This window comes from Dermacentor variabilis, chromosome 6, assembly GCF_050947875.1.
Source record: "Dermacentor variabilis isolate Ectoservices chromosome 6, ASM5094787v1, whole genome shotgun sequence".
Lineage (NCBI taxonomy): Eukaryota > Metazoa > Arthropoda > Arachnida > Ixodida > Ixodidae > Dermacentor > Dermacentor variabilis.
In genome coordinates, this window is record NC_134573.1 from 140,789,287 (window position 1) to 140,806,232 (window position 16,946).

At 50.9% G+C, this 16,946-nt stretch overlaps 1 protein-coding gene across 1 annotated transcript in view; it reads right to left on the bottom strand.

Moving 5' to 3' along the window:
* Window positions 1–16,656, bottom strand: part of LOC142585342 (transmembrane protein 135-like) — a 92,229-nt gene extending 75,573 nt beyond the window's left edge. Inside the window, exon 1 of the mRNA XM_075696046.1 lies at window positions 16,192–16,656. Within this exon, the coding sequence (XP_075552161.1) occupies window positions 16,192–16,353 (162 nt within the window). The 5' untranslated portion in view covers window positions 16,354–16,656. The remainder of the gene's footprint in view (window positions 1–16,191) is intronic.
* Between the last annotated feature and the right edge of the window lie 290 nt (window positions 16,657–16,946).

Sequence of the window (16,946 nt, forward strand, 5' to 3'; positions counted from 1 at the left end):
TTTTGAAAACCCACCGACCGCATCCAAGACTCCTCACAGTCGTCTTCAGGCCTTCGATTACACAGTCCCCGTCTATAGTTCACTGTACTTCAGCCCACACGTTTTTTTTGGATGCCCCAAGACGTCGCGCGAAAGAAACCGGCTTTTTGCACACTCCCTCCTCTTCGCGACCTTTTGCGTGTCAGCGCGGTGTGCCCGAGAGCAGTTCATTTCAAAGGGCCGTGGAACAGAGAGGTGCTTGGTTGGTTAGTTGGGGTTTAATGGCACAAAGGCAACTAAGGCCATGCTGCGCCAGTCACAAGACAAAAGGAAACGCAACGTTAGAGCAGGCAAACCTGCATTAAACCAGTTGTCTCTAAAAAGTGGATCACATCAGTTAATGGCACTAGCGGGTCATCTGCCAGTAATAGGGCAGGGTGTAAAGGTATATGTGAGTTATATAGGTTGTGTAAAAGCTTCCGTCGTCGTGTCTCAAGAGAGATGCGAGAAGAGGGCAGGGGCCGGACGGATCACCGTCCAACCGACACAGTCCTGCGTTGAGCTCAGTTCATTTGCGTCTTCGCTCTGTTTTTTTTTTTTTTTGGCAGTTCGTCCCTTGGTCCTCCGAGTGACAAGAATAAACTCGCGCATCTTGTAGCCGCTATATCGCCACGCGAAGTTTCTTTTTTTACTTCCAAAACGCGTACTCCACCAACATCGTACTTCCAGAGCACCTCGCGTTCCGAAATAGTAGTACGAATTAGGTGCGCGTTCAGAAGCGGCAGTCTCGACACGAAAGCAAATCCCCCCCCCCCCCCGCCCAACGCCACGTGACAAAGCGGCCAAGATTGCGACTGAAAGGGAACAAGCCAGTCTCGGGGGTTTCCCAGCCAACCCCTGCTCGCCGAGAGGCCACTCCGCGTACAGGCGGGCAGTGTAGAAACCGCGGTCCTGAGAAAAAAAATCAAGGACAACCGCAACGCCGAGAGGCTACTCCGCATCGCCGAGAGGCTACTCCGTGTACAGGCGGGCAGTGTAGAGACCGCGGTCCTGAGAAAAAAAATCAAGGACAACCGCAACGCTGCCGCCATACACCCTTAACGGTGCACAGAGGGCCGCACTCCTATGAAAAGTACCCCGGGGATAAAATGGCGAGTGCGCTTCGTGTTTTCAGCTCCACACAAGCTGTACAATGTCGCCCGTTTAAAAAAAAAAGTGCATTGCACGCCGAGTCAGACGAGCCTGCGCAGCGCGCGACACCAAACACAGGACGCGGCGTTCGCGTTTCGGCCGAGAGCTCTCGGCCGAATATTGAAAAAAAAAAAAAGAAGGCCTCAATGTTGCGCACAAACCGATAAACACTTTCGATATCCTCCTCCCTAAACCAAAAGATCGTCTACCAAAAGAAAAAAGCTCAAGGCGTCGTCTACAAAATCAACTGTGCCGACTGTCCGGCAGCGTACATCGGAGGAACCAAAAATCGAGAAGAAAGAATCGGACAACACGAGAACGGACGTCAGAACATTCAACCGTATGCGCAGAGCCGTCGCCGAACATTCTGCGACCACAAAATTGCTTTCCAAGGATCCGAAATCCTTCAAACGGCGACGAACTCGCGAAAAAGACTACTACTGGAGTCATGGCACCTTCCGAATACAGGGGGGTGGGGGTGAGTAACATAAACCGCGTGAAGGGCGACCTACCCTCGGTGTATATCCGTGGCCTTTGCGACATGAGGAAAAGAAGAAAAGGACGCCCAGCCAGGTAGATTCCCGCTCGAGGTCACCAACACCAAAACGTCTGCGCTACCCCGTGCCACCCCCCCCCCCCCACCCTACCGCGCCACTCCCGTCTACGGTACTCTCGCGGGTCAAGCTCCCCCAGCACTGGTCATCCCAGCCGACCAGCACCCCTGCAGCCATTTCACCCTTTCGTTCCTCGCCCCCCCCCCCCCCCGCCTTACTATCTGTGAAGTGCCTTCCCACCTTCCGTACTCTCCTTTTCTTTCTTTCTCTTTTTTTTTTTTTACAGAAGACCCTTTGAAAGCTGCACACCGCCACCCCCGAAGAACAGCCCCCGAAGATGCTGAACAGGCTCCGAAACGTCGGGCCAATAAAAGTCACTTATTTGGTTGGAGTCAGCCTGAAAGTCCTAATCAATTTCCCCAACCAGACGGGCAATTCCGTCTAAATGTTTACCTTCTATCCCATGGCGTATACGTATACAAAGCGCATGCCGTGCACGCCGAAACCGCACAGAATCCCCCCCCCCCCCCCTTAAGCGCGGAACGTTTTTGCATAAACGAAAGCGCACCGGGAACGTGACCAACGCAGTCGACGCGGGAGCGCGTATAATGCTGTTACACCACTTTCAGTGGCGAGAGATACGCACGCCCGCGAATGCATTACGCAATAAACGCCGAAACACCTTCGGCCACCGCCTTGCAGGTCTTCGAGAGATTACAATTTCAGATGTACACACTGTATACGCACACTCACGCGCGGCCCGTATACTGCCGGCTCTTCGAGAGTGAGTGTGCCTGGATCGCGATAAGGCGGGCATTACGTAAGAGCTTGCGCTCATATATAAGGAGGGCACAGGAACACTGTCCCGGGTCACGCGGGGGCCGCGGCAGTGAACGGCAGAACAACCTCTTTATACGTGGCCGATGATGGCCAGGGTCACCAGTTTCGCTCGTTACATTATAAGAGGGCGGTGTGGCAATGGCTCCTTTCCGTATTCCCTCCCCCTCCCTTTGTCGCTGAATATTTGTTTAACTAACGCGTGCGATGTTCGAGCTGGAAGCAACCACGCATGGCGCACGCAAACGAACTCAGTGCATTTCGGAGCTTAAAGGGACACTAAAGCGAAACAATAAATCAGTTTAGACTAATGAAGCATTGTTTGAGAACCCTGCAGGCAGTCATTTCAGAATAGTAGTTTGATTATTAGATGAGAAAATGAAGGTCCAAGTATTAGTATTTGAATTTCGCGCCGAAACCCCCCAGCGCCGGTACGTCAGCGTGACGTCAGGGATTCCAAAGTATGTTTTCGCATTCGGGCCGCGTTGGCTGAATAAAGGTTCCCGAAACTTGCCATGTTTAATATTTGGTTCCTTTAGAACACAATGTAGTCAATACGTACCGCTATATATACTAGTAGTAGGCCCTAGAAGATGCCATCAAAATCCAAGACGTCCCAGCCCCCAGGTGCGGAACTAGGCGTCGCCACCCGTATTTCGTGCTGGCGCTTTTTCTGGCTTACCAACCGTCTTATCGTTGTAGGAGTGGTGTTTTGGTGTTGTAGAACGGTAATTTACTGATGCAGAAGAAATCATTTTTCACTTTAGTGTCCCTTTAAAAAAGTCAAGCGGCATAATGTTAAAAAAAATTCACGCAGAAACTGTACTGGATCGAGTTGGTCTAAGTATGCGTAATTATTGTGCCACTTGATCATCTCTATGCAACGCGGTGTCATTGTCAATCTTATTAAACTTGATCCGACCAATATAAACACTTAACCGTATCAGATTAGATCCGACCCTTATCGGTCGTTATCACCATTATCGCAGTCGATCCGATCCTTATCTGTCCTTATCGATCTTATTGAATATTGTCCAACCCTTATCAACTATTATCGGCCCTTATCAACCCTATCGGTCCTTATCAGAGTTGCTCCGATAATCATAAGCCCTTATCACTCTTTACCACCTTAACCATCCGCGTCGAACCATTATCAACCGTGATGAAACTCGTAACCCCTCATCGCTCCTTATCAACTTATTGACTGCTTTATCCGTGAATTCTGCGCGACGCGAAGCGTGTGGGCCCTCAGAGATCGGTGGCATTTCGGTCAGTGAAGGAACGCCCCAACGGAAGGCACATGCGGCGACCACCGATACGCATCGGGTATGTGGCGTGTTTGGCATTAAATTTTCGCGAAGTCGGAATTTTCCTGATGCCTACAATGCTCGAAGTCGGCTCTACCTGTGGTCTTAGAGATTGCTTTTATTCCTTTATCACCAAATCTTTCAACGAAGACTTCACAGAAACTGCCCACATATGACATTTGTTTTGTACCGCCGGTACAACACATTCGTATGGTTCAGCTATACTCACCCCTTTAAGCGTGGTTAATTGTTTGGTAAGACACTCGGCTTATGAGCGTGAGCTCGTAGGTTTGAAACTCACCACCGCCAACGTTATTCCTACCGAATTTATTTTGTTTTATACATTAATTTCTTTATAGCGATTCGTCTAACGTGACGGACGGATGGGTTTCCTCGTTGGGCGGCCCTAGAAATGCTTACGCATTTAAAACAGACAAACAAACGAACGAATAAAAAGCAAATAATGACGCGCGCGTAAGCGGGAAACCTAATGCGAGCAAATGACATCACGCGCGGATGCACGTTTTCGGTTGATGTCGATCTTTTCAGTACACGTAGTTCGTCAACAGGAACATCATACCTACGGCATCGCACATCGTTTTCAAGCACGCGTACTCACCATTACGGATGACGTTTCTGATAGCGCGATGCTGCGAAGCAGTAAGGCTCTTTCCTATGAACAGCTGCAGCAGCAATGGCGAAAAGTGTGGCTAAATATCGGCTAATATATATATATATATATATACACATTTTTTTCCCGGATACACAGACAAAGTTATGCCGAACAGTATTGCCACATTACGCTTCTACAATACCGGAGGCTCCATAGCAAGTGCACTTAGTGTTAATGAAGAAAAGGCGCACAAGAGAGAGGAAGGTGGCGACGCCGCCTTCAAGTTTCCGAACTAGTTCGCCGTGACGTCATGAATTTTGGCAGAGTATGCTCGAGCTGGGTAAATTTGATTGTCTATCGTCAAAGACTCCCTACATCGCACTGTATAAAGGAGCCGGAGACTGCACGTGGAAAGTTTCGAGAGCATTTACTGCAGCACAACGACCCAAATACGAGAAGATACAAAATCAGCCGTGACGTCATGCTGACTGGCTACAGGGTTCTGACGAGGAAAAAAAAAAGAAGTTCGCTTTCACTTTCTTTGCTAGTAAAAAAAAAAAATAATAACACTGAAAAATCTCTTACGGCGAAACTAATGAAACTGACTTTTGAGAGGATACTTTGAATACTTTTGGGTACGCCTCATGAAATGCAATTTGAAATTCAATTTACTGCAAAGAATACTCCCGGAAAAAAAGAAAGCAAGCAACAACAACAACAAAAAAAGAAATGTTGAAGGAAAAGACACGGTGAGTAATATCAGAGCTAGCTTCTCAGACAGAAATCAGACAGCTGTGCAAAAGAAAGAGCGAGAGGGTCGAAAGGCAGCGAGATCAAACAACCGCGTGACCGCTGCGCTTTCCAACACAGGGTGCAAACAAAACAGCTGAGGCTCGTAAGAACATCGAGGCTTGACGTACAGTGGCGTAGCTAGGTCGTGTGGCGCCCGAGGCCCATAGGTCTTCTGTCATTCCCCCCCCCCCCCCGGGTGTAGTCGGCGGAAAGAAGGGTGTCTTCAGACGTATATAACCCCCCCCCCCCCCACTGGCTCCTTGCACCCGGGGCCCACGGCCCCCCGGCCCCCCCCCCCCCCTGTTGCTACGCCACTGTTGACGTATAATGAACAGTGGCACCACAAGGATATGTCTTTGGAGCTGACGTTTCGATAAGCGGATTTCGTCAGGGATTTCCTTAGCAGCGTTTATGTACGCGTAGTCCACCCTCTCGCGGGTGGAGGATAACTCCTCGAGAGCGAGGGAGAGAGCTGCGCGTACACAAAACAGTTGCCACCGCGACGAAGACCAAAAGTAATCAAGTTGAAGACTATAAGGGATGGATTACGGTCAACACGTAAGTTACTGTTGCAGTATCTATGTGAAACGTGCCTCCATGCTTATATCTAACTCTATTACGACGTTATGCCGCGCTGCAGCCTAAGTGCAAAAAAAAAGAAAAGAAAAGAACAAAGGTCCCCTTGTGGAAACGGTGGCTCCAGCGGCATTCCTCGTTCGACCCCTGTTGGTCCTTGTACGCGGCGCGAAGGAGATCTAAAAAAATTGACGTTCCTGTCTCTCTGGTCAAATGTTTCGTGCTTTTCACCCAAGGTGTTTCAAAGCAAACTTACAAGTGCCCACACTGCAATGAATGCGCCTTGCCACAGTACTCCCCCTCCCCCCCCACCCTCCCACTCAGCAAACCCCTCCCTAATCCTACCCTAGACCAGTGGGGAAGCGGCACTGTCCAGCTCGAGCTTGCAAGGCCAACTACGGCTATGGCGGAGCGAGCGGTGGTCACTGATGAATGCAAGGATTGATTGACGGGCTAGTTGGTTCGTTACCACAGAAAAGAGCAGCGCTGATGAACTTCTGGACTGAGGAGTCTGCTCACCGGCGTGTGAAGATTACTTCTTCAACCCGATCCCTTACCTCTTAAAAGGTGCGATACTGCTTAATACACGAGCACGAACTAGCCCAATCAGTTACGTTATGAAGTTCTCAGTAGAAGTAAGCCTGTGCTTGCTATGGACAGTGTGCTGTCCCAGCACGGAGCTGCCCTGCATGGGACGGGGGAGAAATTAAGAGGAGGCAGAAAGTGCGTGGTTGAACAATCAGCACGCGGGCCATCAAACAACCCCACTCGGAGGAGGTCGCACAATGGAAGAACCGTGGCCACAACACGCGAATCGTGAAAGCGCTCACGTGCCTTTCTACATTAAAAGAAAGAAAAAAAAATTGCTTTCGCAAGTTTTCTTTTCGCTTATAGCTGCATCCTAAGCGGAACGAGGTAACAGCTGTATATTCATGCGGCAGAGCAGGGCAGTCGTGCTATAAGGCAAGGGCAAATAATAAAAATGACATCCCCGTTTGAAAGTGCGGAGCACCTCGGCCGCTGTTGCGATTCGCCTGCGACACGTGGTTTTGCCGGCGCGACTGCGGCGGGGCGGCAGACATTTTGGCCCGATCGTCGTCGCCGCAACACTCATCGCCAGGTGTTTCCAGGCGCGACTGCGGCGATGCGACCGCCTAGGGATTATCCTCGCATTCCAGTCATTGTGCCCGAAACAGGCGATGCCAAAGCAGGGATCTCATTCCAGTCATTGTGCCCGAAACAGGCGATGCCAAAGCAGGGATCTCGTTCCAGTCATTGTGCCCGAAACAGGCGATGCCAAAGCAGGGACCATCCTCTCATTACAGTCATTGTGTCCGACCGGCAGCGCCACGACAGGGTGCTACGAGATCGTGCTCGACATGGTGCTACGGCATCGCTACGACAGTGTGCGTCACCATTAGCCCATTGTACATTCACGTGCTCGTCTTTTGAGGGGTTCCTTCTTGCCCTCAACTGCGAGAGTATAAAAACAGCTGCCCCCGGACGCCAAAAGGAGGGCTCCGATTTCTTCTGTTGAGTGAAGTGCTCTCCCGTCTCTCTACTTCGGTCAAACCTGACCGCCAACTCTTTGCGATGTTAAAATAAACAAGTTGTTTCGTTGTTACGAGTCGACTCATGCTTTGCCGGGACCTTCGGATGCTTCCAGTTGTACCCCAGGCCGCCAGGCCAACGCTACCCTTGGGGCTTGCGACCCAGGTACAACCACGGGCGTCAGCGCCGAGTTCCCAACAGATCGTACCAGCAGTCCGATCCAAACATCTGGTTGGCAGCGGTGAGATCGCCTCCGACTTCAAACAACTGTCTGCCAGCGGTGAGATCGCGACAACGGAGGCCAGCAGCAAAGAGATGCAGTTGACTGTATGCTGAGCAGCTCAACGACGATCCGGGAGCAGTGCAACGAGCCCTGTGTGACGACTGGTTGCCTGCAGCGGAACGACTGCGCGGAATTCCTGCCTGCGAGGTTTGGTGAGTGCGGGACTTTCTTCTTCTGAGCTTTGCCAGGCTTTTTGTTAGTGTCAGAAACAGAGCTGGTAATTGTGGTTGTCGTTGCTGCCGGGTTAGTTGCGGCAAGACAATAGTAAGCAGTAGAGAAAGCAGCATTCAGAGCAGCCATGGATTTGAAGTCGTTGCGCAAACCGAAATTGTTGGAGCTTGCAAGAGAGTTGGGTCTGGATGTCTCAGACAAACTAAGAAAACCGGAACTGATAAAGGCTATTCTTGAGTTAGAGGCTGAGGATGACGAGCTGTCGGAATGCCTTGAGACCATTGAAGAGAGAGAGACTGCAAAAAGACAGGAGCGTGAACGTAAAGAACAGAAAGAAAAAGAAGAGCGTGAACGTAAAGAACAGAAAGAGCGAGAGCAACAAGAGCGTGACCGTCAACACGCTTTGGAAATGAAGCGTCTTGAGGTAGAGATGGAACGCGCTCGTAATGGAAGTCAGGCACACGGTGCAGGAGAACGCGTATTGTTCAAAATGACTGACCTGATGCGGCCGTTTAAGCTTGGAGAGGACATTGGTTTGTTCCTGGTTAACTTTGAGCGAACGTGCGAGAAGCAGGGGTTCTCTCGGGAAACGTGGCCACAGCGCTTGCTCACTTTGTTACCCGGCGAGGCGGCCGACGTAGTCGCTCGCTTGGATAGAGAGGAGGCAGAGGATTTCGACACAGTGAAATCGAGTCTTCTAAAAAAGTACCGGCTGTCTGCGGAGGCGTTCCGTCGGAAGTTTCGGGAAAATGAGAAAAGCAAAAGTGAGTCATATACAGAGTTTGCGTACAGGCTAATGTCAAACATGCAGGAGTGGCTCAAAGAAGAGAAAGCGTTTGGTGACCACGATAAAGTTCTGCAGTGCTTCGGGCTGGAACAGTTTTATAGTCGGTTACCTGAGAACGTGCGATACTGGGTCTTGGATAGGCCAGACGTTTGTACGGTGGCTAAAGCCGCTGAGCTAGCCGAGGAGTTTGTGACGCGTCGAGCTCGCGGAGCTAAGGACGGTCAAAAGGGTGAATTTGGCTCGAAGTTTGAGAGGCCGAAGTTCACACCCATGAGAGCAAAGGGGAACACGCGTAGTGCGGATGCGAGTGGAAGCAGTGCGACCGAACCTAAGGAGACGGCGGCAGCCGAAGCCGAACGCAGAAAGCGGTTCGAGATGAGGCGAGCGGGCGTGTGTTATACGTGCCAGAAGCCGGGTCACTTTTCGGCGCAGTGTCCGGAAACAACACCAAAAGTTGTGTTTTTTTCAATAGGCAGCACTGACGAGAACATGAAGCTTCTCGAGCCTTACATGCGAGACCTCCTCGTGAACGGGAAAGAGTGCCGAGTGCTTCGCGATTCCGCAGCTACGATGGATGTAGTTCACCCGTCTTACGTAGAACCCCATATGTTCACGGGCGAGTGCGCATGGATCAAGCAAGCCGTGGAAGCTCATAGCGTGTGTCTGCCGGTAGCAAAAGTGCTTATTGAAGGACCTTTCGGAGCGCTTGAGACAGAGGCGGCAGTGTCATCTATGCTGCCACCCCAGTACCCGTACCTATTTTCAAACAGGTCCGATCACCTCCTGCGCGAGAAGGGGCTTTTGTTTGGTGAAGCTAGTGTTCAGGCCTTAACCAGATCGAAGGTTCGGGAGCTCGCTGCAAAGGCGGTAGTTGCGGGGCCGACGTTATCAAACAACGAAAAAGGGTCAGAGGCGCAGCAAGCTGATATTCCGAGCACGCCCGAACTGAATAAACTTGAGTCTGTAACGTTGAAGGCGCCAGATACTGGAGAGGAAAATCCCGATTCGGGAAAGTTAGAAGAGCTATCTACTGATTTGCTCATCGCGCCTACGTCAGACGGACTTGATAGGTTGCTAAAAGTCAGCCGGTCGGCTTTGATAGCCGAGCAAAAAAAGGATGGCAGCCTGGAAAACGTGCGCTGCAATGTCAAAGAAGGTATCGCCAGGAAAACTGCGCGTTTTGTGGAAAGGGGTGGAGTCCTGTACCGGAAGTATCTAGACCGCAGAGGAGTGGAGTTCGATCAGCTGGTCGTGCCTCAATGCTATCGTCAGGATCTGTTGCGCTTGTCACACGGGGGTTCGTGGTCCGGACACCTAGGAGTTAAGAAAACTAAGGACCGTCTCTTGCAAGAGTACTATTGGCCAGGGTGTTTTCGGGACGCAGACCATTTCGTGAGGACATGTGACACTTGTCAGCGGGTGGGCAAACCAGGGGACAAATCGAGGGCGCCGTTGAAATTGGTACCTATCATTACGGAGCCTTTTAGACGGCTCGTTATTGATACTGTGGGACCTCTGCCGGTAACAGCCACGGGGTACAGACACATTTTGACTGTGATCTGCCCAGCGACAAAGTTCCCTGAAGCAGTGCCGCTTAAAGAACTCAGCTCAGTTGAGATAGTTAATGCACTACTGTCCATATTTGCGCGAGTTGGTTTTCCTGCGGAAATCCAATCAGATCAGGGCACAGTGTTTACTAGCGCTTTGACGACAACTTTTCTCGAAAGGTGTGGGGTAAAGCTGCTACACAGCTCAGTGTACCACCCACAGTCGAATTCCGTTGAGAAGCTCCACTCCGTCATGAAGCGCGTGTTGAGAGCCTTGTGTTTTGAACATCAAACTGACTGGGAGCTGTGTCTGCCTGGGGTGATGTTTGCTTTAAGGACCGCGCCGCATGCGGCTACGGGGTTTTCGCCAGCTGAACTGGTGTACGGTCGCTCGCTTCGATCTCCGCTTCGCATGCTTCGAGAATCATGGGAAGGTAGGGGCGACGACCCAGTCGTGGTGGAGTACGTGCTTAAGCTCCTCGAACGCTTAAGAAGGGCACAGGAGTTGTCAGGTGAAGCAATGACAAAGGCCCAGCAGAGGGCCAAGGTTTATTATGATCGGACAGCCAGGGCCCGTCGTTTTGAGGTGGGCGATGAGGTCATGATATTGCGTACATCGCTAAACAACAAACTAGACGGGCAGTGGGAGGGCCCAGCACGAATTGTTCAGAAACTGTCGGACGTTAACTACGTGGTAAGTCTGCCAGGAAAGCGGAAAGCACAGCAAGTTTACCACTGTAATCTGCTCAAACCTTATAGACAACGGGAAGCAGTGGTGTGCATGATGATAAACGTTCCTGAAGAGCTTCCAGTCGAGCTTCCGGGACTAGGCTCAGTGACGAACAGGGAAGACACCGGTCAAGTCATTAGTGACCTTATCAGTAAAGCACCGCTGTCGCCCGAGCAGAAAACCGAACTACACCAGCTATTACAAGAGTTTCAAGGTCTGTTCTCTGAGAGGCCTGGTAGGACTTCTGTACTTACTCATGATATAGAACTTACCTCCACAGAGCCAGTACGATCCAAGGCGTATCGGGTGTCACCCCGCCAGAGCGATATTATGGAGGCTGAGGTAAAGAAAATGCTACAGCTCGGTGTTATTGAGGCAGGTGAGAGTGATTATACCTCCCCTTTGATTTTAGTTGAGGTACCGGGCAAGGAACCTCGTCCTTGCGTCGACTACCGCAGGCTTAATTCCATCACTAAGGATCAAATTTATCCGATCCCTAACATCGAGGAGCGCCTTGAGAAAGTTAGTAGCGCTCAGTTTATTTCCACCCTAGATCTTGTCAGGGGTTATTGGCAGGTTCCTCTTACAGAAGAGGCTAGTAGGTATGCGGCGTTCATTTCACCAATGGGAACATTCCGTCCTAAAGTGTTGAGTTTTGGTTTGAAGAACGCGCCATACTGTTTTTCAAGTCTCATGGATAAAGTGTTGCGGGGACAGCAAGAATTCGCTTTACCGTATCTAGACGACGTAGCGATATTCTCCGCATCCTGGTCTGAGCATATGGCACACTTGCGGGCAGTGCTAACCCGCCTGCGCGAAGCGGGCTTGACAGTCAAGGCTCCTAAGTGCCAGTTAGCACAGGCCGAGGTTGTCTACCTCGGTCACGTGATTGGTCAGGGTCGTCGCCGCCCCTCTGAAATAAAAGTGGCCGCTGTGCGAGACTTTCCGCAACCGCGCACCAAGACCGATATTCGGTCGTTCTTGGGTGTCGCCGGCTACTATCAGAGGTACATCCCTAGGTACTCTGATATCGCGGCTCCCCTGACGGATGCTCTAAGAAAGACAGAGCCTCAAACAGTCGTCTGGGACGAGACCAAGGAAAGAGCTTTTAGCGCCCTAAAGAGTGCCCTAACAAGCCAGCCTGTGCTACGATCGCCAGACTATACAAAAGGGTTCATTGTTCAGTGCGATGCTAGTGAGCGAGGCATGGGCGTTGTACTGTGCCAACGGGAAAATGGAGAAGTAGAACACCCCGTCCTGTATGCTAGTCGTAAGCTGACCAGTCGTGAGCAGGCGTATAGCGCCACCGAGAAAGAGTGTGCATGTCTCGTGTGGGCCGTTCAGAAATTGTCATGCTATCTAGCCGGCTCGAGGTTTATCATTGAGACGGATCACTGCCCTCTCCAATGGCTGCAGACCATCTCTCCCAAAAATGGCCGCCTCCTGCGCTGGAGCCTCGCTTTACAACAATATTCCTTTGAGGTGCGTTACAAAAAGGGGAGTCTCAACGGTAACGCCGATGGCTTAAGTCGAAGCCCCTAACGTAGGAATCAGCCCCAAAATTGTTTGTTACTGATGTTTTTCTTCCTGAGGCAGGATTTTTTTTTAACATATTGCTTTTGTTTAGTGTTTCAAAGTGATGATATGCTTTCTAGTGCAATTTTTCAATTTGTGGACGCGTTCTGAGTGATGCTAGACTACTGTAAGGAACTAGGCAGTGGTATAAAAAGGGGAAAGAGCCTGGCAGGGCTTAGTGAGGGTTGTGCCGTGCTTGCTGACTGAGCGGTTGAGTTTCAGCGTAGTTCTAACGCTTGCCGGGAACGAGAACAAAAATGTGAACTCTCCCGAAGTCACTTTGCAGTGTCCCGTGCGAACCTGAACAAGAGAACGAGGCCTTCTCTGTGCGCTGCGCTCAAGAAACGTCGAGGGACGCCCGACTTCGGTTATGAGCATCATCGAGCGACATCCCTCCGGACAGCGGATGCAGTCCCCTGTCCATCGGGATCTCCTTCCCCCGGCGGAGCGGTCTGTTGCGATTCGCCTGCGACACGTGGTTTTGCCGGCGCGACTGCGGCGGGGCGGCAGACATTTTGGCCCGATCGTCGTCGCCGCAACACTCATCGCCAGGTGTTTCCAGGCGCGACTGCGGCGATGCGACCGCCTAGGGATTATCCTCGCATTCCAGTCATTGTGCCCGAAACAGGCGATGCCAAAGCAGGGATCTCATTCCAGTCATTGTGCCCGAAACAGGCGATGCCAAAGCAGGGATCTCGTTCCAGTCATTGTGCCCGAAACAGGCGATGCCAAAGCAGGGACCATCCTCTCATTACAGTCATTGTGTCCGACCGGCAGCGCCACGACAGGGTGCTACGAGATCGTGCTCGACATGGTGCTACGGCATCGCTACGACAGTGTGCGTCACCATTAGCCCATTGTACATTCACGTGCTCGTCTTTTGAGGGGTTCCTTCTTGCCCTCAACTGCGAGAGTATAAAAACAGCTGCCCCCGGACGCCAAAAGGAGGGCTCCGATTTCTTCTGTTGAGTGAAGTGCTCTCCCGTCTCTCTACTTCGGTCAAACCTGACCGCCAACTCTTTGCGATGTTAAAATAAACAAGTTGTTTCGTTGTTACGAGTCGACTCATGCTTTGCCGGGACCTTCGGATGCTTCCAGTTGTACCCCAGGCCGCCAGGCCAACGCTACCCTTGGGGCTTGCGACCCAGGTACAACCACGGGCGTCAGCGCCGAGTTCCCAACAGATCGTACCAGCGGTGCGATCCAAACACCGCCAAGCACGAGCCCGTGTGCAGGTGGCGTTACAGAAGTTTTCGCAAGAAGCTTCGCAAAGAGGGAGAGGTCTGCCGCTTCATACTTTCGCCGCCTAAGAAGTCGCATCGGCAAACTTCGCTGATATATACCCACTTACGAATTCCTAACAACATGCCCACGTGTATATATATATATATATATATATATACGCATATCGCGTTTCACGAGTGTCGTAAACTCGTGGGAGTGGGAGTGTACGCGGTAAGTCGATGAATGCGTATTGAAGTCGTAGCGGGGCCAACAATAATGACGCTTTCGAGAGAGAGCAACTATTCCACGCACATCACACGACGCCGTTAGAAATGAAACTATTCACTGACCATGGTCGAAAAAATAAAAATGAAGATCAGTGTACTGAAACCTTGTCCACGATACTTAAAAAAAAGAAAAGAAAAAAAGAAAAAGATTTCTAGCAATGATTCAATAAATTGCAGCAACGAATATCCTGACAATAGTTTTACTTGAACACACGATTTACGGTACGTTCTGTACAACTCGGCACTACACTACACACGGAGGCTGTAAGTTAAATGTTCAGTCTGCAGAAATGCATTTAAATAAGCGAGGCTTAGAGCCAACCCCTCCCCCCCCACACACACACAAACACACACACCTACACCTTTGTTTTCATTTTATTTTTTCATGCATTTATTGTAGGGAACGTACACTAATCTAGCCTACCACGCCCATTCATATACGGTTAATGAACAAAAATAACAGAAACATCCACTTCACTACCTCACCCTAGAGAAAACCAAAAAGCATTAAACTGCAGTGTTCATCTTAATTCGCTAACGTATACTTCAAAAGATCAGGCATAGGACGTACGCGATAATCGCGATTTCAAGACAGTCCCGTGTTTTCCGCGAGGGTGACACCACAATGAGTTATATAAGCGGTTTTGTCAAGAGAAAGGTATGACGTCATGCTCGCCCGAGCGTTTCAATTCTATTTGTGCGCTATTCTTGGCCGAGAAGGTGGACTCGGGAGGCGTGCGTGTTGCTGTTATATGCCTACTACACACACACACACACACACACACACACACACACACACACACACACACACACACACACACACACACACACACACACACACACACTTGCCATATGCGAACTAAACTGTGACCTTGTCGGCTTTGGTCATGGCCGCGCACCCCTCAATTCAGCCGGTAAATAAGGGGGAGAACACTTTCCTTTTAAACGGGGGGAAACTCAAGGAAGCAACGTCCCCTAGGGACACAATGGAAGCGCGTGGTGCGTGCGATTCTTTATTTCGTAAAGACCGCGAGCACGGATGCTTGCTTTTATTTGCGCGCGAACGCTTTTTGCACCAGAGAGAGCATAACCTTGAGGTGCTGTGCGCATTGTCAGCTCAAAAATAGTGACAACGCGCCTGCCCCGTCCTCCTTGCTCTCTCTCTCCCTCTTTCACTGTGCAGATGATTGGGTGTCGGAACGTCCAGGCTTCTCGCTATCCTTGTTTCTTTTTTTTTACGCAGTGAAATGCAAAGCCGTACTACGAGAGCGTCCATGCCTAGTGAACGTGAAAACTTGGGTCGAGAATTAAATTGTGCCTCCCCATTGAATCGAAAACACGTATCAGTATCAGCCTTCTAAGCCCGGAAGGCGCCGGATCAAATCCCGGGCCAAACGGCGACATTTCGATGGAAGCGAAATGGAAAAAAAAAAAAAAAACGCTAGTGTACCTTGCATCTGGTACACGTTAACGTTAAAAGAACCCCAGCTGGTCAAAATTGATGTGGAGTCCCCGACTACGGCGTGTGCCTCATCAACCACATCGTGGTTTTGGCACGTAAAACATCAGAATGTAAATCCTTTTTTTTTTTTCAATTATCGGTCGATTATGATAATAGTAAAGTCCACTAAGAGCCCGAAATAGAGCTCGTTGAAAAATGAAGAGAAATGCTGAAAGGTGGCAATGAAACGAACGCAGGTGCATGTGTTATCGAACTGGCGCTGCGTGTCGAATCGACGAGGGCTATTAGCCGCGGAGACCATAATGAAGATAACGCGCGCGCGTGCGCGCTAACGCGCTTATAAAAAGACCGCGCGCTTGAGTTGTTCGACCAGATACATTGTTGCAGCCCGGAAAGCTTTCTCTCTCTTAATCTTTCTTCATCGAAAGAGGGGCGTGATTTATATATGCATACATAGCGCATCTTCTGCGGTGCAGCTGTAACGTCAGCTCGTTCCATATTTCAACGGCACGCCTACGGATGGGGATGAGGGAGGCTCATACTCTCAATCACGAGCACACTCACCGCCCCGCATAAACAACGCATCGAGACGCTAGCCGCGCGCGCAAATGCGGCGATGGGGTCAAGCGCAATCGAGATCCGCCGGCAGGCCGACCGACCTACCGACCGACCAATATCGGCGCCGGAACGGGCGCGCCGGTCTTTTTCCCGGGTCAACGACTCACCGCATACAGTGGAAGGTAGATCTTGAGCGACTCCTTGAACGCGTGCAGACCGACGTAAACGGATGCCTCGGCGCAGTACGGAGTCCACGTGTGGCCGATCTCGTAGCAGTTGTACGGCAGGTGGTAGTCCAGCAGCTGAGCGTACTTGCTGAACACAGCCATGCTTCGACGATGGACGCACGCACGCACGCGCGCGCGCCGCGAGACCCTGTTTCCGAGTCAAAAGAGCCGCGGCACCATTTGGGGGAGTGCCTCCGCCGCCACGTTCGAGAGCGGAATGTAAAAGGTTACGCTAGAGTGGTGCACCTTCGCCGCCGAGCTCCGGAGTGCGGCGGGGCTGCTGCTGCAGCCGGTGAGAGACGTGCCGCCTTCGAAATGTGCGGACAAGAAAGCGGCAGCGGAGCGGGCGGCGTCGTCCGCTGGAGTTCCGCTTCTCGCCGGGAGCGCGCGCCGGCGTGCGTGACAGAAGCGGAAAGCCAGATCTGATTGGGCACTGGCTGCCCCAAGAAATGACGTTTGCGATGACATCACCGTTGTTGTTTTTTTGCGATTGTGGACGTATGACTGACCATAACAAAGGAAAGTCTGAAGTAAATGGTAGACAGCGCCATCTTGTGCATTATGTGTAAAACAGTCTGTGTGGTTACAATTTTTTAAATAAGTTTAAAGTTACTATTTTTTTTACTGTGCTAATGCCTCAATAAGTAATAACGTTCCAATAGCATGAACACTGCCGTCACAAACCGTGAACCACG